This window comes from Pantherophis guttatus, chromosome 10 (assembly GCF_059756535.1).
Source record: "Pantherophis guttatus breed Tessera chromosome 10, ASM5975653v1, whole genome shotgun sequence".
NCBI lineage: Eukaryota > Metazoa > Chordata > Lepidosauria > Squamata > Colubridae > Pantherophis > Pantherophis guttatus.
The window spans coordinates 9,823,679-9,849,340 of NC_142072.1; the positions used below are offsets into that span (position 1 = coordinate 9,823,679).

General features: G+C 43.9%; 2 protein-coding genes across 2 annotated transcripts in view; one reads left to right on the forward strand and one right to left on the reverse strand.

The window, feature by feature from the left end:
• LOC117669233 (IgGFc-binding protein-like) overlaps positions 1-9,838 on the reverse strand; it is a 67,681-nt gene extending 57,843 nt beyond the window's left edge. Inside the window, exons 1-2 of the mRNA XM_087876703.1 lie at positions 9,674-9,838; positions 2,800-2,859 (exon numbers count right to left, since the gene is read on the reverse strand). The gene's annotated coding sequence lies outside the window, so the exon portion shown is untranslated. The remainder of the gene's footprint in view (positions 1-2,799; positions 2,860-9,673) is intronic.
• Positions 4,765-16,768, forward strand: TYROBP (transmembrane immune signaling adaptor TYROBP). Its single transcript, XM_060693989.2, has 5 exons — positions 4,765-4,964; positions 7,691-7,711; positions 11,531-11,668; positions 13,307-13,335; positions 14,869-16,768. Exons 1-5 carry the CDS (start codon positions 4,889-4,891, stop codon positions 14,938-14,940), a joined length of 336 nt encoding a protein of 111 aa, XP_060549972.1. The 5' UTR covers positions 4,765-4,888; the 3' UTR covers positions 14,941-16,768.
• Positions 16,769-25,662: the final 8,894 nt, after the last annotated feature.

The following is a 25,662-nucleotide window of genomic DNA, read 5'->3' on the forward strand; positions in this document are numbered from 1 at the left end:
ACCCAGATTGTTGGAGGGCAATAGGCTGACTCTGTAAACCGCTTAGAGAGGATTGTAAAGCACTATGAAGCAGAATATAAGTCTAAGGGCTATGGGACTGGAGGCTAAAATACATAAAGAACTGTTGCAGGAATTGGGTATGTCTAGTTTAATGAAAAGAAGGACTAGGGGAGACATGAGAGCAGTCTTCCAATATCTCAGGGGTTGCCACAAAGAAGAGGGAGTCAAGCTGTTCTCCAAAGCACCTGAGGGCAGGACAAGAAGCAATGGGTGGAAATTACACAAGGACAGAATCAACCTAGGAGAAATTTTTTTGACAGTGAGAACAATTGATCAGTGGAACAACTTGCCTCCAGAAGCTGTGAATGCTCTAATACTGGAAGTTTTTAAGAAGAGATTGGACAACCATTTGTCTGAAATGGTGTAGAGTTTCCTGCCTGGACTAGAAGACCTCCAAGGTCCCTTCCAACTCTGTTATTCTATTCTATTCTATTCTATTCTATTCTATTCTATTCTATTCTATTCTATTCCTTTAGACTCAAATTCACCATCTCATTCAATTGACTTAGTCAAAGGGGCTGTAAAATCCAAAAGAGACAATTTGGTCCAGCAGTTAAGGCATCGGGCTAGAAACCTGGAAGGCATGAATTCTAATCTCATTTTAGGAACAAAGCCAGCTGGGTGACTTTGGGCCAGTCATTCTCTCCGAGCCCCAAGAAGAAGGCAATGGCAAGCCACTTCTGAAAATCCTTGCCAAGAAAATTCCAGGCTGCCCAGGAGTCAAGACTGACTCAAAGACACCAAAACATACAATATAATGCAGGAAAAAAATGGGTTGCCACCTCATATTGACTTGATAAAAGTTTATGAGTGCATTTGAATTTTTTTCTGCAGGGTCCCTTTGCAGGTTATCACCGCTCTTAAAGAGGAAAAATGCCATCTGGGGCATTTTAAAGCAACGGGTTCCCCATTCTAAAACCAGTTGTCCTAGCTCATGAATTTCCCTGAAGATTGAGCAAGGAAGTAAGAAAATCAGGGACTTCCCCAAACTGAGAAGACAGCTCAAACATCCAGAATACGGCTGTCTTGGAAATAGGAGAAGTGCACACTGGGATTGGGATATATGAAATAATGCCCTCTTGCTTCATATTTGGAAGATAAGATTTATCTTTACTTTAATTTTACACACCTCCCATGAAGGTTAACAATGAGTAAACTCGTCCATTTGAATTTATTTCATTTTTTCCCCCATTACTGCGAACATGTCAGTACGTCATTGCAACTTCGAGAATGCCTTAACTTGTTTCTATTGGGTTTTATGACTATTGAAGTAGAAAAGCAATAAGGGAAATTAATATTATACATAGTAACTGCAGCAAGATGGAAGAATAATGAAATACCTACACTGGAAGATTAGATTATAAACTTTATAGAACTTGCAGAAATGGTGAAGCTGACCAATTTAGTGTGTGGGGGGGAAGCAGGAGTGAAATGCTTCCGGTTTGGACCGGATCGCCCAATCCGGTAGTGATGGTGGCGGGTGGTTCAGAGAACCGGTAGCAAAAATCCCTGCATCCCCGCCCCCCCGCCATGCCCAGCTGAGCCACCCGATCATCAAAACCACAGAACTGGCAGTAACAAATTTTACATTTCACTTTTTTTTTTTTTTTGAAAGATTGGAAACCTTATACGCACTTTTTTTTTTGCTGAAACAAGAAAAGACTGAATTGATGATTTATCAACCTGAGGATTAAAAAGAGTTAAAGGGGGGAGGGGATGATAAAGTAAGAGGAGGCAGAAGTAAAAGCCCAAGGTCACTTTGCAGAGTGGGATGAGCAACCTATAAATTTAATTGATTAATTAATAAATGAAAAGAGGGTGGGAGAGGAAAGAGTAAGACGGTAACTACTCAATGGAAAGAAGGGCAAAAATCATAATTCTACATTTATATTTCTTATTTTTTCCTTCGCTTCTTCGTACTTGCATTGTATTTAAACATTCTAATAAATGAAGGCAGAGAACGTTTGTCTTAACATCAACATATATATTGTCCCATGGGTGAATTTTTGCATGAATTTGGTCTAAGGCTCAGAGCTTTTAGAATAGAATAGAATAACAGAATTGGAAGGGACCTTGGAGGTCTTCTAGTCCAACCCCCTGCTTAGGTAGGAAACCCTACACCACTTCAGACAAATGGTTATCCAACATCTTCTTAAAAACTCCCAGTGTTGGAGCATTTACAACTTCTGGAGGCAAGTTGTTCCACTGATTTATTGTTCTAACTGTCAGGAAATTTCTCCTTAGTTCTAGGTTGCTTCTCTCCTTAATTAATTTCCACCCATTGCATCTTGTCCTACCCTCAGATGCTTTGGAGAAGAGCTTGACTCCCTCTTCTTTGTGGAAGCCCCTGAGATATTGGAACACTGCTATCATGTCTCCCCGCCCCCCCCCCCCAGTCCTTCTTTTCATCAGACTAGACATACCCAGTTCCTGCAACCGTTCTTCATATGTTTTAGCCTCCAGTCCCCTTTTGCAAACGTCTCTTGCTTTTTCTGCAGATCCTTTCAATATTATCCTGCCAACATTATCATCAAGCTGCCCTACAAAGTTCAGATGCCTATGAGACGCCAAGTTTCAAATAATGAATAAATACATTTAGTTTGGGATTGATTGAAAACTGAAAAATAAGTTCATCAATGGGAATCATTCTTTTTTTTTTCCGGACCCAAGTCCTTTAGACCCACTGAGAAGACCTTTTTATATAAAAAGAGAATATGCATTTGCAACATTATCTCTTACCTTGTTGCCTAAGGAGGTTCTTTTATTTGCTTGTTTTCTTGATGTTCTCAATTTAGGAAACTAGGAAACAACAAAAGTGTGCAGAAGCTTTAATGAGTTATTTCTTGAGGTGTTTTCCTGCTGCCTACCTTCCAACCCACCTTTAAAATACTTGTCTTCTTAATACCTTCCATAGCCCTTCCTTCCTTCCTTCCTTCCTTCCTTCCTTCCTTCCTTCCTTCCTTCCTTCCTTCTTTCCTTCCTTCCTTCTCAATTCAAATCACTAATTCTTGCATTCTACCTTTGGCAACTGTGGTTATCAACTGGATCTCAGTCTCCTATGCTCTCCTTTCCATGTCCCTTTGGTTTGCAGGGACCTGATGGCCTTGATGATGTATTGACGCCGAAGCTGCTTACCTTCATGCTAGCTTTATTCTTTTGTGAACTGTTTCGGTATTGTGGAGAGGGATCTAGGGAGATAGCCTTGCTTCACATACCCAGATAAGACTTTGTTTTTAATGTGTTTTCTTAAAGACATAGTGCCTTTTAAATGTTTTAAAGTAAATTATATTTTTACACAAGACGCCTCTGTCAGAATTATTTCAGTCTCAGTGAAGCATAGTCCTTACAGACGGGTTCCCATTATTAAGATTATGTGTCGGCAAACTGGTTCCTGCCTACTATATTGGACATCCTTTTCTTTCAGCTTCATCCAATGGTTGGACTGGAAGACCTCCAATTAGAAGACCCTTTCCAACTCTGTTATTCTCTGTTCTATGTTCATTGTGGTCACTGGCAAAGGATTGTAGAAAATCAGAAATCAAAACATTGGGAAGGGATGCTACACTTATACCCGTCCTTTCATATCCATCTCTTTCCATTTCTGGGGTGAAAAACCACCAAGAGTTACCACCAAGAGGGAGATGGGCATATAAATTGGATAGCTAGCTAGCTAGCTAGCTAGATAGATAGATAGATAGATAGATAGATAGATAGATAGATAGATAGATAGATAGATAGATGATAGATAGATAGATAGTTGATAGACGGATGAACAGATGGACGGTTAGACAGACAGATAAACGGACAGACGGATGGATGGACAGGCAGATGGATGGATGGATGGATGGACAGACTGACTGACAGATGGACAGGGACAGACAGACAGATCATAGACGGATGGATGAACGGATAGACGGATAGACAGATAGACAGATAGATGGGTGGATGGGTGGATGGATGGATGGACTGACTGACAGATGGACAGGGACAGACAGATGATAGATGGATGGATGGATGAACGGATGGATGGATAGACAGATAGACGGATAGATGGATAGACGGATAGACAGATAGACAGGTGGATGGACGGACGGACTGACTGACAGATGGACAGAGGCAGACAGATAGATGATAGATGGATGGACGAACAGATGGACGGATAGACGGATAGACGGATAGACGGATGGACAGGGGCAGATAGACAGACAGACAGATGGATGGGTGGGTGGATGGATGGATGGACAGATGGATGGACGAATGGATGGACAGACAGAGACAGACAGATGGATAGCTGGATAGATAGACAGATAGATGGACGCACAGACGGATAGATAGGTACTTTTACATTTCTTATTATTTCTACACCACTCAATTCCATCAAGACTCTGGGTGGCATACAATAACTCCAAAATGAAATCGGAAGAATTAAAAGGAAGAGAAAAAAAAAACCTCCTGGAACTAAGCAAACCCCAAAAGGCAAAGAAGAAAGAAAAGAGGAAAAGGAAGGACAAACATACAGGCAACGTGACCGAAGCTGCATCAGGTCAGAAGCAAAGCTGAGCTCTCAGCCTCTTCTTTTTAAATTGGAGTTACTTCCGGAGAAAGGGGGGGGGAGCGGTGAGCATGAGGGTTCTTGCTGACTTGATCCCATCACGATGACAACCTCTTCCCTTTTTTGAGGTTTCCTGCTTAGAGCTATTTCTTTTCCTGTTCTCTCACTCTTCAGACGGATGTCACCACTGCCCCTCCAGTCCCAACGCCCTCACGCTTGGACGCTCCTTCCCAACAAGAAAGTCTTCAGGGTCAACGGCAATCCCCCAGCTTGGGAATGGGAACCTCTAATATGGCACAGTTAGGATTCCCCATCCTCCCCATTCTCCTGGGTTTGAGCTGGCCTCAGTTGGGTAAGTTGGAACAATCCTTTCTAGTCTCCTTCTCTATCTTGGCCTCCTTTGGATTTCGTGGTCCCATTTTTTTTTTTAATCTCCTGTGGCTTTCAGGCTTAGAAAGGATTTGCCTTTTATTGACTATCCCTTGATGAATATAATTTCCAGACATTTTCTCAGGAAGCATTTTAAGAGGAAAAGACGTGTTAAAGCACATAGATCCTTCTCACTAGTCTTCTGGGATTGGGGGTGGCCTCCCAAAGCCAAATCATGAGAAGAATTCTTTTCTACTTCTCCTCCTCCTCCTCCTCCTCCTCCTCCTCCTCCTCCTCCTCCTCCTCCTCCTCCTCCTCCTCCTCCTCCTCCTCCTCCTCTTCTTCTTCTTCTTCTTCTTCTTCTTCTTCTTCTTCTTCTTCTTCTTCTTCTTCTTCTTCTTCTTCTTCTTTCTTCTGTTGGCCCTTTTCTAGCTACAGCCTCCCAAATCATCTTTTTAAATAACCATTATTTGCTATATCTCTGAAGGGTTGGTGGCTTCTCTAAAGCCTGCAATCTTATAGGACACCTTACCAAACAGTTTCAGAGGAAAAAATATCTCTGGAAAAAATTTTGGGGTGTTCACGACCACGGAAATGCAATATGAGAATATGAGTACAAAATGATTCCTTGGGTCTTCTGGTTCTCTGTTGAGCTATCAGTTATGGGCTTTGTAATTCCTGTTCCATTATGTCGAAAATGTACAAGCCTTCACATCAGTTGCAAAGAATCCGATCTAGGGGAAAGAAAGACAGGGCCGGCCAAAAACGTTGAGCCTCTGCATGATATAATAGCCCTGTGATACATTCCTCAGAGAAAATATGTTATGGCTTATTGTGTACAACAGTACAGCTACAATCTGCACAGCAAGTATAAATCCTCCTCGCTTACATCTTTTATTTTAAACGTTTAAAATACCGTGTTTTTCTCCTACTCCTTCTCTTCTAAATCATGAGAGAACTTGGGGGGAAGAGACATAAATTGGGAGATGGATTCCCCCCCCCCCCAACTTCCAAGACATTCTACCCAGCATCTTTGGGCTTGAAAAGATCACTGATGGCCGGGTTTACACTCACAAAATACCAGATTAAGCAATAGCTCTATTCGTACAACTGGCATAAAGGTGGCATAATTTTAATCTCGGTTATGTTATTGTGGCCTAGTGCGCTGTCAACTCCCTAGGCTAATATATAACTCAACCCCAGTTGCGCAATCTCAAAAAATTTATTGATTTAGTAACACAGATAATTATGCCGAGTGAAACGGAAGGTTTATACTAACAAGAGCAACCAGCTCCAGCTCCGTTTCAACACAACACAGTCGCCTCTCAACACTGCCAGACGGAGCTTTCTTCTTCCCCTTCTTGAAAAAGGTTGGAAAAATTAAACACTGCAGTCTGGATTATTTTCACAAATGTTTTTTTTTTTTTTAATTTGATTTATATGCCGCCCTTCTCCGGAGACTCAGGGCGGCTTACAATGCGTTAAGCAATAGCCTTCATTCTTTTGTATGTTTTATACAAAGTCAGCTTATTGCCCCCACAAACTGGGTCCTCATTTCACCTACCTTAGAAAGGATGGAAGGCTGAGTCAACCTTGAGCCTTGGAGAGATTCGAACCAGCAGAAATTGCAGGCAGCTGTGTTAATTACAGGGTGCACTAAACCCCTGTACTATCAAGGCTCTGTTGAATTCAACAAATGTTGAATCTTTACTGTGTTGATTTCTGTAGATTAAAGCAATCAAAGGAAGCAAAAGGGAACCAATTGTTTATTGCCTCCCTGATGGCTTTACAAACCTAAAATTCACCCCATAGATATAAACCCTCTATTGGGGGGTGCTGGGTGAAAGATTGCTTTCATGAACTATAGCCAGGAGTGGGCTGCTGGGGGTTTGCACGGGTTCGGGAGAATCTCTAGCTAAGATTCTATGCAGTTCGGAGAACCCCCAAATCCCACTCCTGGCTGGCCTCGCCCACCACGCCCTGCCCCTCCCAGGAGTCCCCATGTGGCCTGTTTTGGATGCAGGTAAGTGCAGGACTTGGGGACGGCAAAAAATGGGCCTCCTGGAAGTTTGGGAAAAGCCCATTTCCAGCCTCCAGAGGGCCTCCAGAGCTTGGGGAGGCTGTTTTCGCCCTCCCGGAGGCTCGAGAAAAGCCTCCAGAGCCCGGGGAGGGCAAAAACACCACCACCCCACCATGGTGCAGGAGGCTGACTAGGCCATGCCCACCATGGCCACGCCCTCCAAGTAACCGGGCAGAGAACCCCTTGCTAAAAATTTTGAAGCCCACCCCTTGCTATAGCTCACATCATCCAAGTGGCTAGGTTGATGTAGGATTCAGATGGGGTGAAGTGGGAGCCATTGCTCTAACGCACACACATCAGGCAATCTCAGAAGGCCTCCAACCCAATGAGGTTTTTTTTAGCACGTTGCATCTGTTCATTGATTATTTGCTTGTAACTGTGTCTCACGGGTAACTTGGGTCTGCATATCCAGCCTGTCTCCCTTTCCTTTCTCCCACCTTCACCATTGAAATCCTTCATTGGTCTAACTCAGTGTTCGAGCTACTCATTCTATCATTCTCTGGAAGAAGTGAATTGGGGGTGGGGGGCTTGTTTAAATGGTGCCGCAAACTAGATAACAGACCCGGCCTCCTTTCTCTCTCTCTCTCTCTCTCTCTCTCTCTCTCTCTCTCTCTCTCTCTCTTTCACAGGAGCTGCCCAAGGTGCAAACGGTAAGAGCCATTTCACTTCCCTGTTCATAAATAATTGCCTAGCCTGTAAATAACACAGAGAGAAAACAGGGAAGTGCCACAAAAATAAATGTGTCTTGGGAACAGCCTTTGCCAGTCTGGTTGCTGTGGAAAGGTTTTGAACTCCGAGTCCCCTCCAACTCTTTGTTGGAGTATTTATGCTGCCTGAAAGATTATGGGAGTTTCTTTATCAGATATATATATATATATATATATATTTTAATGGAGAAAAATCAATGTGGTCACTAGAAGTCAAACATGACTTGATGGCACATAATAAATCAATCAGATTTATATCATACTGTTGTTTCACCCGCTGAAGATGGCACTGGCTGCTCCCCTGTTTGACCCCCCAACAGCAAATTGTGTGAAGTGGGTTGGGGGGGAGAGAGAGAGAGAGAGTGACTGGCTGCAAATCCTTGTCTAGCATTTTTCACAGCTATGCCACGCTAGATCTGGAATTAAAATCCAGTCATATCCTTAAGGCACTATATTGGAGAAAGATGATTTAAACAAAGCAGCTTGTCCTCTGGTATACAAATAGGCAAACCATTGCTGTTTAAAATTTTAGTGCCACGCCAATTGTTTCTCCGCATTGCTTCTCTGCAGGAGAACTGCTAACATTTGTAATTAATATGCTCCATTGGTATGTATTTCTTAAGTGTACGTTCCCTTCTTGTGTAGATTTCTCTATAGCAGGAATGGGGAAACTTGTAGGCTTAGCATGTCAAAAATTTGGAAAATGCTCAACGTGATTCTGCTGTCATTTCATATGCATGCACACACAGGGAATGGGGGGGGGAGAGAGAGGGGATAAACAGATGAACGGATAGATGGATAAAAGGACGGACAGATGGACAGATAGATGGACAGACAGATGGACAAGGACAGATCAGGGGTGAAATCCAGCAGGTTCTGACAGGTTCTGGAGAACCGGTAGCGGAAATTTTGATTAGTTCAGGGAACCGGCAAATACCACAATAAGGATATTTGCAATATCCTTCCCCCAGGAGTGGGGAGGGAATGGGGATTTTGCAGTATCCTTCCCCAGGAGTGGAGAGGGAATGGGGATTTTGCAGTATCCTTCCCCTGCCACATCCACCAAGCCACATCCAAGCCACACCACACCACGCCCACCAAGCCACATCCACAGAACCGGTAGTAAAAAAATTTGGATTTCACCACTGGGACAGATGGACAGATAGACAGCTTCAACTCTAGTGCCACCACTGTCACTGAAAAAGGCCACCTCATGCCATTCTTCAAGGCGTGTGAGCTTTAGGGGAATGGTGCCACCCTAATCTTCTTGAGGCAGCTTCAAAGAATGCTCTTTTTTGCAGCCTCTGCAGCCTCCAAAAACTGTACAAAAGCAGACTCCATTCTCACGAGAGTTTCATAAGCTCCACTTCTGGAGGCCTCAGAAGCTGCGCAAGAACGCACTTTATTGTCATACGGCCTGTGAAAATTGTGTGAGAAAGAGGCTTGTGCTTTCGAGAAAAGTTGTTGTCAAGTGTTCATGAATACTGATGTGTCCCCCACAAAACATTGTGGTGTGACACCTTTGACATGCATATCCTAGCAGGGGTGGTACTCACTTATCCTCACCACCGGTTCGCAAATGTGAGCACATACGCCTCCTCCGCGCATGCGCAGAGCAGAGGTGGGTTTCAGCAGGTTCTGACCAGTTCTGGAGAACCGGTAGCGGAAATTTTGAGTAGTTCGGAGAACCGGTAGTAAAAATTCTGACTGGCCCCGCCCCCAACTATTCTCTGCCTCCCGAGTCCCAGCTGATCAGGAGGAAATGGGGATTTTGCAGTAACCTTCCCCTAGATTGGGGAGGGAATGGAGATTTTACAGTATCCTTCCCCTGCCATGCCCACCAATCCATGCCACGCCCGCCAAACCACACCCACAGAACCGGTAGTAAAAAATTTTGAAACCCACCACTGGCGCAGAGCCTTCCACGCATGACGTGATGACGTGATGACATCCAGGCAGGTGGGTGGAGCCTCCCGCAACCGCCGCTACCGATTTGGCCGAACCGGATAGAACCGGCTGAATACCACCACTGTCTCGTAGCTTCGCCATCGCTGCTCAATTGACTTCTCCAGATTGTTGAACAAACCCAACACCAGCTTGCTGTCAGCAAAGTCGTAGCATCTGGTGTTTTCATTCTAGTCTCCAAGTTCTGCATTCTATTGTACTTATTTATAGATTCAGTCTGGCCCTTATTAAAGGAAGAAAATGTCATTTGCCGTTTCCTCACTCCTTGTTCTTAAACCGATAGGCCAATTTGAAATTTATGTGTACAATGAAATTTCACTCGTTTTGAATTTTTACCATGCTGCTCTACTGTTAATGGGGAAGCGCCCCTAATGGTGAAACTCACATAGAGGGAAAGGCATTATGTGTAGGGGGAAAAAATAGCTTGCAGAAATGGTCACCACCTGAAAAAGGTAGCAAGACGTGGAGCAAAGGTGCCTTTTAACATGTAGCCGGTACTATACTTTACCGATGCTTTATAATTCTATAAAAGTAAAAGAATGCTCGTCCCTGCACTCAATCTCTGGAGTTATAAATCAAAATTACAAACTGAACTTTTAAAACGCCAATTTAGCAACAGGCAAAGCAGCCGCGACTCGCTTTTCCTGTTTTCTTCTGCTGATCTTTGATTATAATAAATTAACACTGAAAACTGTTTCTACCCTGATCCAATTGTCTGCCCCTTTCCCCAAACCTGCTCCAACTAATTCTAGGCTCCAAAGGCAGGCAGAAAACGGAGTGAGTAAAAAAAATAGAAAATGTGCATATTGCTGCTAATTCTTCTGACATTCCTGGAGCTGCATTAAAGATGCAAGGAGACTCCCTAACTTTGCATCTGCCCTAAACTGGGGGTGCTTCTGCAGAGAAGGTTACTTTGGCTTAATGGTAGGACCAACCAGGGGTGAAATCCAGCAGGTTCTGACAGGTTCTGGAGAACTGGTAGCGGAAATTTTGAGTAGTTCGGAGAACCGGCAAATACCATCTCTGGCTGGCCCCAGAGTAGGGTGGGAATGGAGATTTTGAAATATCCTTCCCCCGGGAGTGAGGAGGGAATGGGGATTTTGCAGTATCCTTCCCCTGGAGTGGGGTGGGAATGGAGATTTTGCAGTATCCTTCCCCTGCCACACACACCAAGCCACACCACACCCAACCAAGCCATGCCCACAGAACCGTTAGTAAAAAATTTTTGGATTTCACCACTATTGGGACCAACCCAATAGAAGAGAATATCTGTAGCTCAGGGCTGAGTTATGGAATTCTTGGTGCTCTCCGAACTTGGTTGTTTGGCTGCACACGTCTCACTACCTGACCAGGTAACATCATCAGAGCACTGATGATGTTACCTGACCAGGTTATAAAGCATCTGTTTTGCAAAGCAAACAACCAAGCTCAGAGAGCACTTAGGACCTCATGGTAGGGCCAGCTTCTCATTGCCAAGAAATTAGGGCTGAAAGGATCAGAGGTGGTAATCAGCCGGTTCGGACCGGTTCGGGTGAATCGGTAGTAGCAACCTGTGGGTGGGACATCCCACCTGCCCCAGCACTCTGCTATGCCATTTATCCATGTTTTCAAGCTGCATGCATGGGTGCAAGCTGCACGTACGAGAAAAGTGCATGCACGGAAGGTCGCGGGCTCACATTTTCGGTGCTGGGTGAACCGGTAGGTAAATTATATGAATCCCACCTCTGGAAAGGATACGTGAAGCCCCAGACAGCACATCTCTGTGCTTCTCACAGTTGTATCCTTTTGAATCCTCAGATTGTGGCCATTGCTTTCGGATCGATCCCGGCACCATTGCAGGAATCGTGCTGGGAGATTTGTTCCTGACTTTGCTCATTGCTCTTGGAGTCTACTACGTGGTCAGCTGCATCTATAAGCAGAAAGCAACCAGCAGTGGTAAGGAGGAGAGATTCCCGCGTCCCCAGTGCACACTTTCCCCTTGAAGAAATGTCAGTGCTTGATGGTGCGTGGATCTAAGTGAAAGGACCGTGTGCCCACAGCAAATGGCTGCGTGCTGAATTGGCACTTGGCAGAGTAGACGGAGTTTGATGGCCTTGACCCTCACTGTTTTAGCATACCATCCGTGCCAAGTACAATCTGCACAGCCTCCATAAGACAAGGTCGCAGAAGCAGAGTTTTTTCAAACTTGGCAACTTTAAGATGGGTGGACTTCAACTCCTAGAATTCTAGGAGTTGAAATCCACCCCTCTTAAAGTTGCCATGTTTGAAAAAACACTGTTCTAGATTGTAACACAACCCTGGTGTCAGACTGCGATGCTATCTCAAAATTAAATGAATTTCCAAACTGCCAATCTTTAAGGAAATCTTTCTTTAATTGAGCACAGCCAATCATGACTCCGCGCGGACAAGACTGACCTTTTGCCCCCCAATCCCTCTCTTTCCGATCCCCAAATCTCTGCTTCTCATTGGCTATCTTCCAAGTCATTCTTCAGACTTCATTCCCCAGGAATGTGCCCCCTCCCCTCATTTCCACGACAACCCGGCTTCAAAGGGATTTAGCAGGCAAACGTTCCAGAGTTTATCTCTCGCTCTCCTCTGCTCTCCATGCCAGCGTTGAAACGCTGACACCTGGTGCATTTTGAAAAAAAAAAAGAAGAAGGGCCTATGCTTTCTTTTTCTGATTTTTAGCAGACAAAAAGGAAGAGCTTCCCTCAATCTATTTATATCTATAGATCTATATCTATAGCAGGGGTAGGCTGCTGGGTGTTCGCAGGGGTTCGGGAGAACCTCTACCTAAGATTCTGTGCACTTCGGGGAACCGCCAAATCCCACTCCTGGCTGGCCCCGCCCACCCAGCCCTCCCAGGAGTCCCCACACGGCCCGTTTTGGATGCAGGTAAGTGCAGGGCATGCATGGAGGCTCGGATAGGGTGAAAAACGGGCCTACCGGAAGTTCGGTAAGGCCAGAAACAGCCCCATTTCTGGCCTACAGAGGGCCTCTGGAGCCTGGGGAGGCCACTTTTGCCCTCCTGGATGCTTGAGGAAAGCCTCTGGAGCCCAGGGAGGGCAAAAACACCGCCCCCCACCAGCACCATGGTGCAGGAGGCTGACATGGCCACACCCACCATGGCCACGCCCACCCAGCAACCGGGCAGAGAACTCCTTGCTAAAATTTTTGAAGCTCACCCCTGATCTATCATCTATATTTCTATCATATCTATATCTATCTATCTGTCATCTGAAGTATTACAAAAGAGGCATTAAAATGGAGGAAGGCGGCCGAGAAACAAGGTAGAGTTCTTCAGGAAGTTAGTGTTCAGTGAAACACATGGTCATAAGGGCCTCTTTTTATTTTTAAGCCCAAAGAAGGTCAGGTGGCTTTGTTTGAAGATTCAAGTTGGCCAATCCTAGCTTGTAGCTGCAGCCTTTCAGTAAACCGTTAACCACAGTTTCCGTGTCACATCTTTCAGCAAGTGAGATAACACAACCTCCACTCCCACCTCTTGGTTCTCTTCAGATGGGAATCTCAAAAATATGTTTCATGCACTCATCGCCTTCTCTTTCTTCTTAACAGAAAAGCCTCAGCATGAATCTCCCTATGAGGTAAGTATAACGTATAAACACTATATTTACTTTTCTTCCTAAGGTCTCTACTGTGGGCTGTGGAGTGACAGCTGCAGCTTCTCTACTAGCCTGGAAGGGGAAAAAAACCAAGGACTTGTTGACATTTAACATTGCACACACGCACCCAATGTTGGCCCTACTACAAGAAGCCAGGTTGCATGCGATAGTAAAGCTGGGTTTGTTTGTGGGCCAGCTTGTCGTGATGATGCACCATCCGTGATTCGGACAGGTTGTTTTGAACACAACGGTTGTCTTTTGTTAAGCCAGGTTTAGAATTCAGAATGTTGTAGGAACCGAGTCAGAGAGAATGCAGGGTACTATGTGATTTGTTGGGTTTTGACTTAACATGAATCCAATCATGATGTGTTTGTTTTAAATGTGAGTTATCGATTCTGTGCTGTCAAGTTGGTGCCCACCAGGCATTCCCAATAACGAAGAATTTTATCACAGATTTGCTGGAAAGTCTGAGAGTTTAGTTCCAATACCTGTAAATGTTACTAAGAAAGGGAGCACTAAATGCAGCTAATTCATAATTTTTGTCATCTCTTGGCTAAATAGAATGTTTAGACATTCTCAAATAATCTGTATATACTCTGGAGCAGGGGTGAAATGCTCCCAGTTTGGACCGGATTGCCTGATCCGGTAGTGATGGAGGCGAGTGGTTCAGAGAACCGGTAGCAAAAATCCCTGCCCCCCCCCACATGCCCAGCTGAGCCGCACAATCATCAGAGGCTTTTTTTTTTTACTTTTAAAAGCATTTTTTTACAACCTCTTCAGCCAAAAAATGCTTTTAAAAGAAAAAAAAAAGCCTCTGATGATCGCACGGCTCAGCTGGGATCGTCAAAGGCTTTTAAAAGAAAAAAACTCTTTTTTTCCTTTTAAATGCCTCTGACGATCCAAGCTGAGTTGCCTGATTGGCAGAGGCTTTTTAAAAAACCTCTGACGATCAGGCAACTCAGATTGGATCGTCAGAGCCTTTTGAAAGCATTTTTCTACAACCTCTTCGCTGAAGAGGTTGTAGAAAAAATGGTTTTAAAGGTAAAAAAAAAATTGGCCACGCCCATCCAGTCACATTACCCCCCCATCCCCACCAAGCCAAGCCCACAGAACCGGTAGTAACAAATTTTAGATTTCACCACTGCTCTGGAGAGTATAGACTCCAGAGCAGTGGACTAGTTGCTAATTTATCAGAGCTTAAGATTCTTTGGGAAAAGGACAGAGGTGGTATTCAGCCGGTTTGGAACAATTCAGGTGAACCGGAAGTAGCGACCTGCAGGTGGGCTCACCACACACCCACCCCGCCCCAGCGCTATGCAGTCCTATTTAGCCATGTTTTTAAGCCATGTGCATGCATGGAAGCCACACGTGGGAGCAAAGTTCATGCGTGAAAGGCCATATGCATGCGTGGAGGTCACATTTTCGGTGCTGGGTGAACCAGTAGTAAATTATGTGAATCCCACTCCTGGAAAAGGAAAATGATAATGTACATACACCCTCTTTCTGACCCTGCAGGAACTTCAAGGGCAGCGAATGGATATATACAGCGACTTGAAAAATCCAGGTTCCCGAATTCCTTACAGATAATCTTCCTCCACTTCCTTGACCTTCCAACATTAAGTGAGAAATTCTGAGATTGAAGTCATTTTCAGAAGATCAGCTCCACTGTTGTGTGCAAGCTTTCCACTGTGAAGTTCTACCTGACGGCTTCCCCTATATAACATCTTGCACTTCAATCAACATTTAGTCTATTTTCAAAACTGTCTGTGTCTCCCACTACCCATACTTGCTACTCTTTTAATAAGTGTATCACCAAGGGTCTCTTGGGCAATGGAGGTGGCTTATAAATTGAACAAATAAGTAAATAAAATTAGACACATTTAGGACGCAGTGGCTAAGACACTGAACTTGTCCAGGGGTGAAATGCTACTGGTTCAGACCGGTTCAGGCAAACCGGTAGTGAAAAATGCTACCAGTTCAGGCGAACTGGTATTTCCGATGATCAGCTGGGCGACGATCAGCTGTGACACATGATTTATATTAGCTAGAATCGTCAGATTTCCTGCTTTCTAGCTAATGTAAATCGCTTGGCACAACGGATTCCCCCCCCCCTTGCCTTGCTGTTCTACTTACCTTTGCAGACTCGGAAGGCTTCAAAATGTTCCTTTTTTTAGCACTGCGCGGGTGCGCCTCAAGTGCGCATGTGCGTGAAGCACACACTCGGTAGCAGACTCACAGAACCGATAGCAGACTTCAGAGCATTTCACCCCTGAGCTTGTCAATCAGAAAGGTTGGCAATTTGGCAGTTCAAATCCTTAGTATAGGTCTCCTGTATTAGCCGGGAGTTGGACTAGATGACCTCCAAGGTACCTTCCAATTCTTTTAGTGTTATTTACCTGAATCACCATCTGTTCCACCCCATTGGTGGTCGTATCATTGAAAAAGTTATTCAGGAAGTGTGAACTTACTGTTCTCTGAACAGAGCCATTATTTCTGCCCAGATATGGGGAGATGAACAGCATAAAAATTTAATCAATAAATAACAAAAAAAATTCAAAGTAGACAGATTCTGGCATAGCCATCCAGGCTTACAGATCTAACTGAATCTGAGTTGCCCCCATAACCATATATCCAAAAAAGGCTGCCTGGAAGATTTGGGGAATCTATTTATTAGGTGGTGGTTGTTTTTCGTGGAGGCCTCTCAGTTCCTTTTTTTTTTTTTTTGGCTCAAAACCAAAAGGGTTGAGTTCAGACACAGCTGCCTTTAGATTTTGAGGAAATTTATATTAATTGAAATTAATAGGGTCTTAGAACCTGATGAATTTGATTTCAATGAAGTTCATTAATTTCATTTCCAATCCAATCATTTACACCGGTTTTTAAAGGTGGAGTCTTCTGGAAAGCCCAAATGGATGGTTGTTATGGAAGATGTGTAAATTGCTTTTACTAGTGCCATTTGTTTATTAACTTCTTCTAGTATACACTGAGTTCCAGGGAGAAGCATTTCCCATAACTTGCTTCTAATCAGAAAGTCAACCTTGGACCTCCAGCATGCAAGCAGATGTTCTATCAACTAAGGAAAGAGAGCGTTTAAAACAAGGGTGTTCAACCTTGGCAACTTTTAAGACTTGTGGACTTTCAACTCCCAGAATTCCCCCAGCCGTCATACCTGGCTAAGGAATTCTGGGAGTTGAAGTCCACAAGTCTTAATGTCGCCAAAGTTGGATAGCCCTCATATAAGAGATTCTTGTTTCCTTTGCTTCCTTTGCTTAAGTGCAGGGCTGAGACGTTAGGCGTATTGTATTATGGATTTGCTATACTTTTATTACCTTTTTTGCATATAATTTGTGTATATTTTTTCACGGAGGTTTTTTTTTTTTTTTTCCCATTCAATAAAATTTGCTTTGCTATAATACGGAGAAAATCCCGTGCCTCTGATTGCTGTAAAGCAGGGGTGTCAAACATGATGGCGTCACGTGATATCACGTGACTTTTTTTTTTGCTTTTGCGGAACCAGGGTGGGCGTGGCTTGCGCAGGACGCATCCGGCCCATGGGCCGCCAGTTTGACAGGCCTGCAAGAAAATGGCTGGATTCTCATCTCAAACTAAATTAAAGATTACCACACAGGACAGATCCCACCTGTGGGAGTCTCCTAGCTTGATTTCTCAAATACAAAATTTAAAATAAAAGTAAAACAACAGCTGAAATTTCACAAGCTCTCTGATCTTGTGATATCCTTCAACAATTATGGAGAGAATTTGCCTCATGGCTGTATTCAATGACCTTTAATTGCCAGGTTTCCGGCAATGTGGAAAAAGCATTAAAAAGTTAAGAAGCTGATCAAGTTCTATTTGTGCCTAGGACTAGGTCTGCAGAACAGATTTCTCCATCATTTCTGGAATTAATCTCAATACATGAAACAAGGTTTAACAGCATAACTGTGAGAGGCATCTTGAAGTCTTAGCGGACAACCAATTAAATATGAGCTGACAGTGTGCGGTAGCAGCCAAAAAAACCAACACAATCCTAAATTGCATTAACAGAGGGATACAATCAAGATCAAGGGAGGTACTAATACCACTCTATAAAACATCAGTAAAACCACACCTAGAATACTGCATCCAATTTTGGTCACCACTCTATAAAAAAGATATTGAGACTCTAGAAAAAGTGTAGAGAAGAGCAACCAAGATGATTAGGGGACTGGAGGCTAAAACATACAATGAACGGTTGCAGGAACTGGGCATGGCTAGTCTAGTAAAGAGAAGGACCAGGGGAAACTGCCACAGAGAGAAAGGGGTCAAGCTATTTTCCAAAGCACCTGAAAGCCAGACAAGGAATAATGGATGGAAACTGATCAAGGAGAGATTCAACCTGGAAATAAGGAGAAATGTTCTGACAGTGAAAACAATCAAACAATGGAACCGCTTGCCTTCCGAAGTTATGGGAGCTTCATCTCTGGAAGCTTTCAAGAAGAGATTGGACTGCCATTTGTCAGAAATGGTGTAGGGCAAGGGTCAGCATGTGGCTCCTTCATCCCTCTGCTGCGGCTCCCTGTCACTCAAAATATGTGTCACAACCGCCAATGTGTGACACCTGCCGGCACACAATTTATTGAGCTTTTTGACCCCCAGTAGGCCAGTCATGGATAAATACGGGTTTTTTTTACATATCATAAAGGTAAAAAACGATATATGCAGTGTTAACTTCATTTTAGATGTCAAAAGGGTTTTGTGGCTCCCGGGTGTTTTCTTTTCTGTGGGAAACAGGGTCCAAATGGCTCTTTGAGTGTTTAAGGTTGCCAACCCCTGGTGTAGGGACTCCTGCTTGGGCAGGGGGTTGCACTAGATCGGGGTGGGCAAATGTGGCTCTTTTACAACCTGTGGACTTCAACTCCCAGAATTCCTGAGACAGCCAAGCTGTCTCAGGAATTCTGGGAGTTGAAGTCCACATTCTGGGAGTTGAAGTCCACAGGTTGTAAAAGAGCCACCTGTGGACTTCAACTCCCAGAATTCCTGAGACAGCCAAGCTGTCTCAAGAATTCTGGGAGTTGAAGTCCTCATTCTGGGAGTTGAAGTCCACAGGTTGTAAAAGAGCCACCTGTGGACTTCAACTCCCAGAATTCCTGAGACAGCCAAGCTGGCTCAGGAATTCTGGGAGTTGAAGTCCACAGGTTGTAAAAGAGCCACATTTGCCCACCCCTGCATTAGACGACCTGCAAGATCCCTTCCAACTCTGTTAATCTAATCTAGCACTGATTGTGTTACCTAGTTTGGGTCATGAAACATCTGCAAGAAAACAACCAAGCTCAGAGAGCACCAAGGATCCCTCATTGCAACCTTGAGCTATTAATATTCTCCTGTATTGGAACCCCAGTTCAGTTTGGGTACAAGCTTGAAATTCCTTTTAGGCTTAGTGCGCTCAATCAAGACCGCTGCAGCAGTGGGGAAATTATTAATCAAGATCACTTAGAGAGGTATTGGCTTTTAATTTTGCCCCTCCCCTGCAAAGATCAGATTCATCAACTGTGCAGGGACCAAAAAAAAAAAGTGGGCAGGGCATGCAAACCGCAGTGAAATTCATCTGCCGTCTGCCTGATCTTAGCCATCTAGTTAATTACAAAATGCGCCAATTTGCATTCAGGAGTTGGGCAGTTATTTGCTGTGTGCTTCCTTTCTTTCTAATTAGCTGCTTTTCAACATAGCCATGCATAAATGTAAAGCCACAGGCTATTTCCTGCTGGATCATTGCAGAGTTGTGCAGCTGACAACGGAGGACTTTCATTCTCTGTTCCTTCCCATGGAAGCTGCTGCAGCACACAGATACCCATACCGAAATGAACATTTAGGGTTTGCCCTACACACGGAACCATCAACTGGCCAGACAAATATAAACCATGAGATACTTGTATGGAGAGAGGGGAGGGGGTTTCTGGAATGCTGATATATTAATCAAGATCTCTTAGGGTTATTGGCATTAACTTTGCCCTTCCCCAGAGATTGGTTCTCCTGTCAGGCCTGGCCCTGCCTGGTCTCTTAGGAAAGAAATACTCTGGACGCTATTGGTAGCGAAAAAGTTATTTTTACTAAAAGCCAAGTGGTTAAAGCAGTAAAGCAGGATCTAAAGGTTTGCGCACAAAGAATCTAGGAATCCTCATTAACTTCCCCTTCTTTGTTTGACACACAGTTATCTCCCCATTGTCCAGTCACATTCCAAGAAGATGTTTTGATAGTGTTCCAATATTTGAGGGGCGACCACAGAGAGGAAGGGGTCAAGCTATTTTCCAAGGCACCCAAAGTCCAGGCAAGGAATAACAGATGGAAAATGATCAAGGAGAGATTCAACCTGGAAATAAGGAGAGATAGTGAGAACTAGCAACCCATGGAACAGAAGTTGCCTTCGGAAGTTGTGGGAGCTTCATTACTAGAGGCTTTCAAGAAGAGATTGGACTGCCATTGGTAAGAAATGGTGTAGGGCAGCCTTGGGTGTCAAACTCACATAGTCATGGTGGCGTCACATGACGTTTTGGGACTATTTTCCCCTTCGCTAAACTGGGCGTGGGCGTGGCCAGCATGTGATACATCCAGCCCACGGGCTGGGAGTTTGACAGCACTGGTGTAGGGTCTCCTGCTTGGGTGGGGGGTTGGATTAGATGACCTACAACCATGATGGCGAACCTATGGCACGGGTGCCACAGGTGGCACGCGGAGCTATATTAGTGGGCACGCGAGTGTTGCCCTAGCTCAGCTCCAGCGCGCATGTGCACGCTGGCCAACTGATTTTCAGGCCTTCCGGTCCCTCCGGAAGTTGGGAAACTGGCTGTTTTCGGACTCCGGAAGGCCTCCGGGGGAATGGGGAAGGCTGTTTTTGCCCTCCCCAGACTCCTAGAAACCTCTGGAGCCTAGGGAGGGGGAAAAACGGGCCTACCGAGGCCACCATACCATTGCGTGCCAAAAGCAGGTGGGTCACGTGCGCATGTGTGAGAGGGCGGGGCGCATTGAATTATGGATGTGGGCACCCGCACCCGCGACCCCCCACACTCCCCCCCACTTTTGGCACGCGAGGGCAAAAAGGTTAGCCATCACTGACCTACAAGGTCCCTTCCAACTCTGTTAATCAATTAATCTGTGGCCTTGGGATGTCTCTGGAGAACATCACTTTTGATTTCCCCCTCATCTTCCCACAGCTCCCTCTCCCACCCCCCCACCCCCCGTGGCTTATGGCAGGCTGGCATTTAGCGAAGCATAAGTGTGAGCAAAGGATGGCAGCTCTAACCTCCCCGTTGTCCAGTCATCCAGTCATTCATCAACTAAGCCGGGCCAAAAACTGGACACGGCAATGCAAAGCGAAACCTATGTACCAACTGCATGATCTTAGCCAACTGGTTAATTACAAAACGGTCCAATCTGTACCTCTGCCTTGGGCAATCATTGGGCACACCCTCACTTTTTTTTTTTAAATTAGTGGCCTTGCAACATAGCCACACACAGTTAAAGGAACAAGTTACTTCCTCCCGGCTCGCTGCAGAGATACGTATCTGAAGAAGGAACCTTTGTGTTTCAGGAAACAGGTATGCAAACTTAAGCAAAGGTTTTAAATTCGGTAAATCGCTGTATCATCGATGGAGCAGAGGAGCATATGCCACGCCAGGCTCACGTGCAACTGGCCAGTCGATGGTGCAACGTGTCATGTGCACACAGAAACGCAGGGAGCACACATGAAAACGACGAGTAACTAAAACCGAGCATTTCGGAGGCTTCTTAACATCATCCCATTATCGGATGCTGTAAAAGCCACTTTGAAGAGAGTATTTATTAAAGAACTCTTTAAAAAGGAAAAGTATTAGAATCAATTCATAAAGAATCTGGATCAAGGGCAAAGTATAAAAATGCACGCAAAAGAAAAGAAAAATCTTGAAGACAGCCACCAATTTAATTTATACAATGCAGACACTTTTACGAACATGGGAATAAAAAGCTCAAGACAAAAGCAAATGGATTTGGAGGGGTGGGGGCAGTCAACACAGAGCCATATATGCAGGTAAAGATCCTAATGGCATTAGAATAATTTGGAGATAAGAACTCTGTAACACTTTTCTTTGGTTTTCTTTTGCCTTATATATATATATATCTCATACTCATACATATTTAAGAAATTAGAAATCATTTATAGTGTTCTGATATTTCATCTTTACAATCTTAATACTTTCTCCACCATAGAGAAGATAATTACTTATTATAAATTGATATGCTCGTTACAAATTTATTCATTCATTAGGTTAAATCAGGATTTCTCAATCTCTGCAGCTTTAAGACATGTGGACTTCAGCACCCAGAATTCCCCAGCCGGCAACTGGCTGAAGAATTCTGGGAGCTGAAGTCCACATGTCTGAAAGCTGCTGAGATTGAGAAAACCTGATTTAAATGGCTTGCCCACCCGACTCCAATGGACTCCAGAAATAAACAAAAAAAACACAGCAAAAACATTAAATCCGATGGACAATCCAAACTAAAATGAGCTAATAAACAATAAAGTCAACAAAACAAAACTGGTGCCTTGGAAAATTAATAAATTTAGGTGCAGGCCGAGGACCCCAGCCAGATCTTAAGGACATTCTGGGACCCTAAAGAGAAGATGCCATCCTTATTCCTCGGGGACCACTGTTCCAGAGGGCAGAGGCTACAACAAAACACCTGAGAGTAGGACAAGAAGCAAAAACTAATCAAGGAGAGAAGCAACTTAGAACTAAGGAGAAATTTCCTGTCAGTGAGAACAATTAATCAGTGGAACAACTTGCCTCCAGAAGTTGTAGATGCTCCAAACACTGGAAGTTTTTAAGAAGATGTTGGATAACCATTTGTCTGAAGTGGTGTAGGGTTTCCTGCCTAAGCAGGGGGTTGGACTAGAAGACCTCCAAGGTCCCTTCCAACTCTGTTATTCTATATTCAACAAAGAAGTCATGCTTCTTTGATCCCACAAGATGACAACATTTAATGGAGGGAAACTAGAGCAAACCCACTCTGGTGGATGAAATGATTGGAGACAGCAGCATCCAGATTAATTAAACTTTATGAAAGATGAGGTATAGTGTAAGACGTTATATCAGATTTAAAAAGCCATAAATCACACTCTCACACACGCACACACGCACAAACCGCTCCACCCAGGAGGCTGCACAACCAAGAAATTCGGAGATTTCCTACTTCTCTAAATTAGTGGTTCTTTTAAACTCTGTCTTAAAGGTTTAAGAATCGTGGATCTCACCTTGAGATCAGCCATGCTTCTTAAACTCAGGACTAGTAGATTCGTATTGTCCGTTTGCCCAGCTTAATCAAGAGTTAAAAGATTTTTTTACAGCTTGTTTGGTTAGAAGGCTCAAAACTCTTTCATGAAGGATTATATAAATCCTGACCAAGCAGGTTTTCTTAAAGATAGCAGATCCCAATTCGTCACATTCTGAATGGCCTGCTTTACAGCAGAAATACTAAAGCTCCCTTTGCCACCCACACTTTAGATATTTTTAAGGCTTTAGATCAGCTGCAAATATGGCCTTATTTGATTATACTGGCAAATCATCTTCAAATGGAATCTGGGCATAATTATTAATTCATTTTATTAACAATTTCATCCGCAAACGTATAGTAAATCTTTTGCAGCAAGGAAACTAAAATTTTTGGAATTTTTATTTATTTGTTTAGCATGTGACAAATGTTTGGAATACTGAATCAATTCCCACACTAGAGGCCCAAGGTAGGAAGGCCTATGAGTTCTTCTTTTATTCATCCAGAGTTGCTCTGGATAGTGAGCTGGGTGGGATAGAAATTAACAAACTAGATAGATAGATAGATAGATAGATAGATAGATAGATAGATAGATAGATAGATAGATAGATAGATAGATGATAGATAGATAGATAGCATTTGCCATTGAACCTTTAGCTGAAACTGTTAGCCACAGTCTGCTTATTAGAGGCTTTTTAATTAACAATATCAAACATAAGATCAACCTTTATGCAGATTAGGTAAAGGTAAAGGTTCCCCTCGCACATATGTGCTAGTCGTTCCCGACTCTAGGGGGCAGTGCTCATCTCCGTTTCAAAGCTGAAGAGCCAGCGCTATCCAAAGATGTCTCCGTGGTCATGCAGCCGGCATGACTAAATGCCAAAAGTGCACGGAACGCTGTTACCTTCCCACCAAAGGTGGTCCCTATTTTTCTACTTGCATTTTTTATTTGCTTTCGAACTGCTAGATTGGCAGAAGCTGGGACAAGGAACGGGAGATGGGAGCTCACCCCGTTACGCGGCACTAGGGATTCGAACTGCTGAACTGCCGACCTTTCGATCGACAAGCTCAGAGCCTTAGCCACTGAGCCACCGCGTCTCCATATTATGCAGATTATATTGTCCCCATATTACGTGGATCATATTGTCCTAATACTGGTAGAACCCTATTAGTGTGGTTCCCACATTACAAGTGGAATTGTCCAAATCTGAGGCTGGGGAGGGCCGAAAAATAAATTCCTTAAAATCCAAACTATTGTGTTGTAAAGTCGGATGAAAGGTTCAGCACAAACGTCTAAAATTCCATGCAGCAAGTGATGATTCAAACGTACATAGATGTCTATGGAGATTCTCAATCCTCCAGGTCATGGTTGTCCCAAAGGTGTTTTTTGAAATGGTAATTTGATTTTCTTGATATATTTTTTTTCTTTTGAAAACTCGCTTCTCAGCCAAGAAGGATTCCCCGTTAATCAATTAGAACTGAAGAAGCTTCTTGGATGAGAAGCGAAACGTTTTCAAAGAAAAAAATAATAAGCAAGGAAGTCCCGTTGCTTTTTGGAAAGCACCTACTAAGAAGTTGGCTTTTTCAGTGATTCAGAAATTATATCCCAACTGATGTGCAACCAACATCCTTTATTGTCTTCCCTGTGCCAAATAAAGATGGGCATTGGAGTTGGGTGAGTAATACATTTAAATCAGGGTTTCTCAACTCTGGAACTTTAAGGCATGACAACTGTAAAAAAAATTACTTCTCCCAATGGGCTCATTCCTCTGATTTTTTTTTATTTTTATTTTTTTGTTTTTTTTTGTTTTCACAGGGTTCTTTTTTATGTATTTTGCTGCTTATTGTGTTTTGCATATTTTAAGCAATGGAATACTGAATGCTTTGATCCATTTTTTTTAAGCAACCTTTGCATGGTCTGAATAAGGCTGCAAATTGCTTCAAAACGAGAGTGCATTTCAAAAAGAAGGTGAAGCCGTTGAGATGGAACCTTCCAGAGGCTCCCTAACATCAGCTGTTCCTTGGCTGACCGGGTTTCATCCTGCAGTTGAACATGCACAAAAGAGTTCCATGTGCCATTAAACTGATGGTTTTCACAAGCTGGATTAGTTCAGCGGCTGCACAAAAGAAACAGGAGGGCAATTGTGTAAGGTTTCACCTGGAACTTGGTGGTAAGAAGTTTCTCCTTTGTGAGAACACTTGCCTCATCCTATTACTAGGGGTTCCTTCCTTCCTTCCTTCCTCTTGAAATCAGATACCATGGGTCTTGCAACTTTTTTTTTTTTTTTTTTGCAATTTTGGGCAGGTTTGAGAAATGCTTTTTTGCCAATCTGGTGACTATTTCTTTTATTCTCTGCATCCTTGTCACACATGACAAAGAAACCGTGAGGAGCACCATCTTTCTCTTCTTCCGCCACTGTGTTCTGACCCAGGCTCTCTTAAAAAGCAGGAAGCAGGAATTGGTCCCGACAAAACCTCTTTTATTTACACGACTGAGAATTCCTTTCACTCACAGCCAGCAAGGCTTGTCCAAACAGTTTTTCAAAGGAATATTTATCAACACATCTTATCTCGCTTGGCAAGTTGCCACGTAACTTGTTTCCAAACGTGGAGTAAGGCAAAACTTGGCACAGAGTCTCTTAGAGTCACAAACAGAACTTTCCACTCTTGAAACGACCAAACGAATGAATTGCTTCCTGCAAAAGCCCCCTCCCTGTTTGCTCCTCCTTTGTTTCCTCTGGGAGGGGGCAATCATCTCCAAGGTGTGCCATGCACACACTGGGAATGGGCTCCAGCTGTTCCTCTGCCTTGCTGCTGTTTAGCTCCCTCTCTGCCTTCGACAAAGAGCCCTCGTCTGAGCTTTCCCCAGCCCCCAGGACTGGCCCATGTTCCTCCTCAACCTTCTCACTGCCCGACTCTGCTGCCAGCTATGTGAGCTGCCGATGGGCCACAACACTCTGCCCAGCTCAGAGGAGAATGGGACAGATCAAAAGAAAACATATTGCATGTGCTAAATCACATTGGTGA

Coding starts and splice junctions, on each gene's coding strand:
- TYROBP (XM_060693989.2), top strand. CDS start 4,889: ATGGGAACCTCTAATATGGCACAGTTAGGATTCCCCATCCTCCCCATT. Junction 4,965..7,690: donor TTTGAGCTGGCCTCAGTTGG/GTAAGTTGGAAC, acceptor TCTCTTTCACAG/GAGCTGCCCAAGGTGCAAAC. Junction 7,712..11,530: donor AGCTGCCCAAGGTGCAAACG/GTAAGAGCCATT, acceptor TTGAATCCTCAG/ATTGTGGCCATTGCTTTCGG.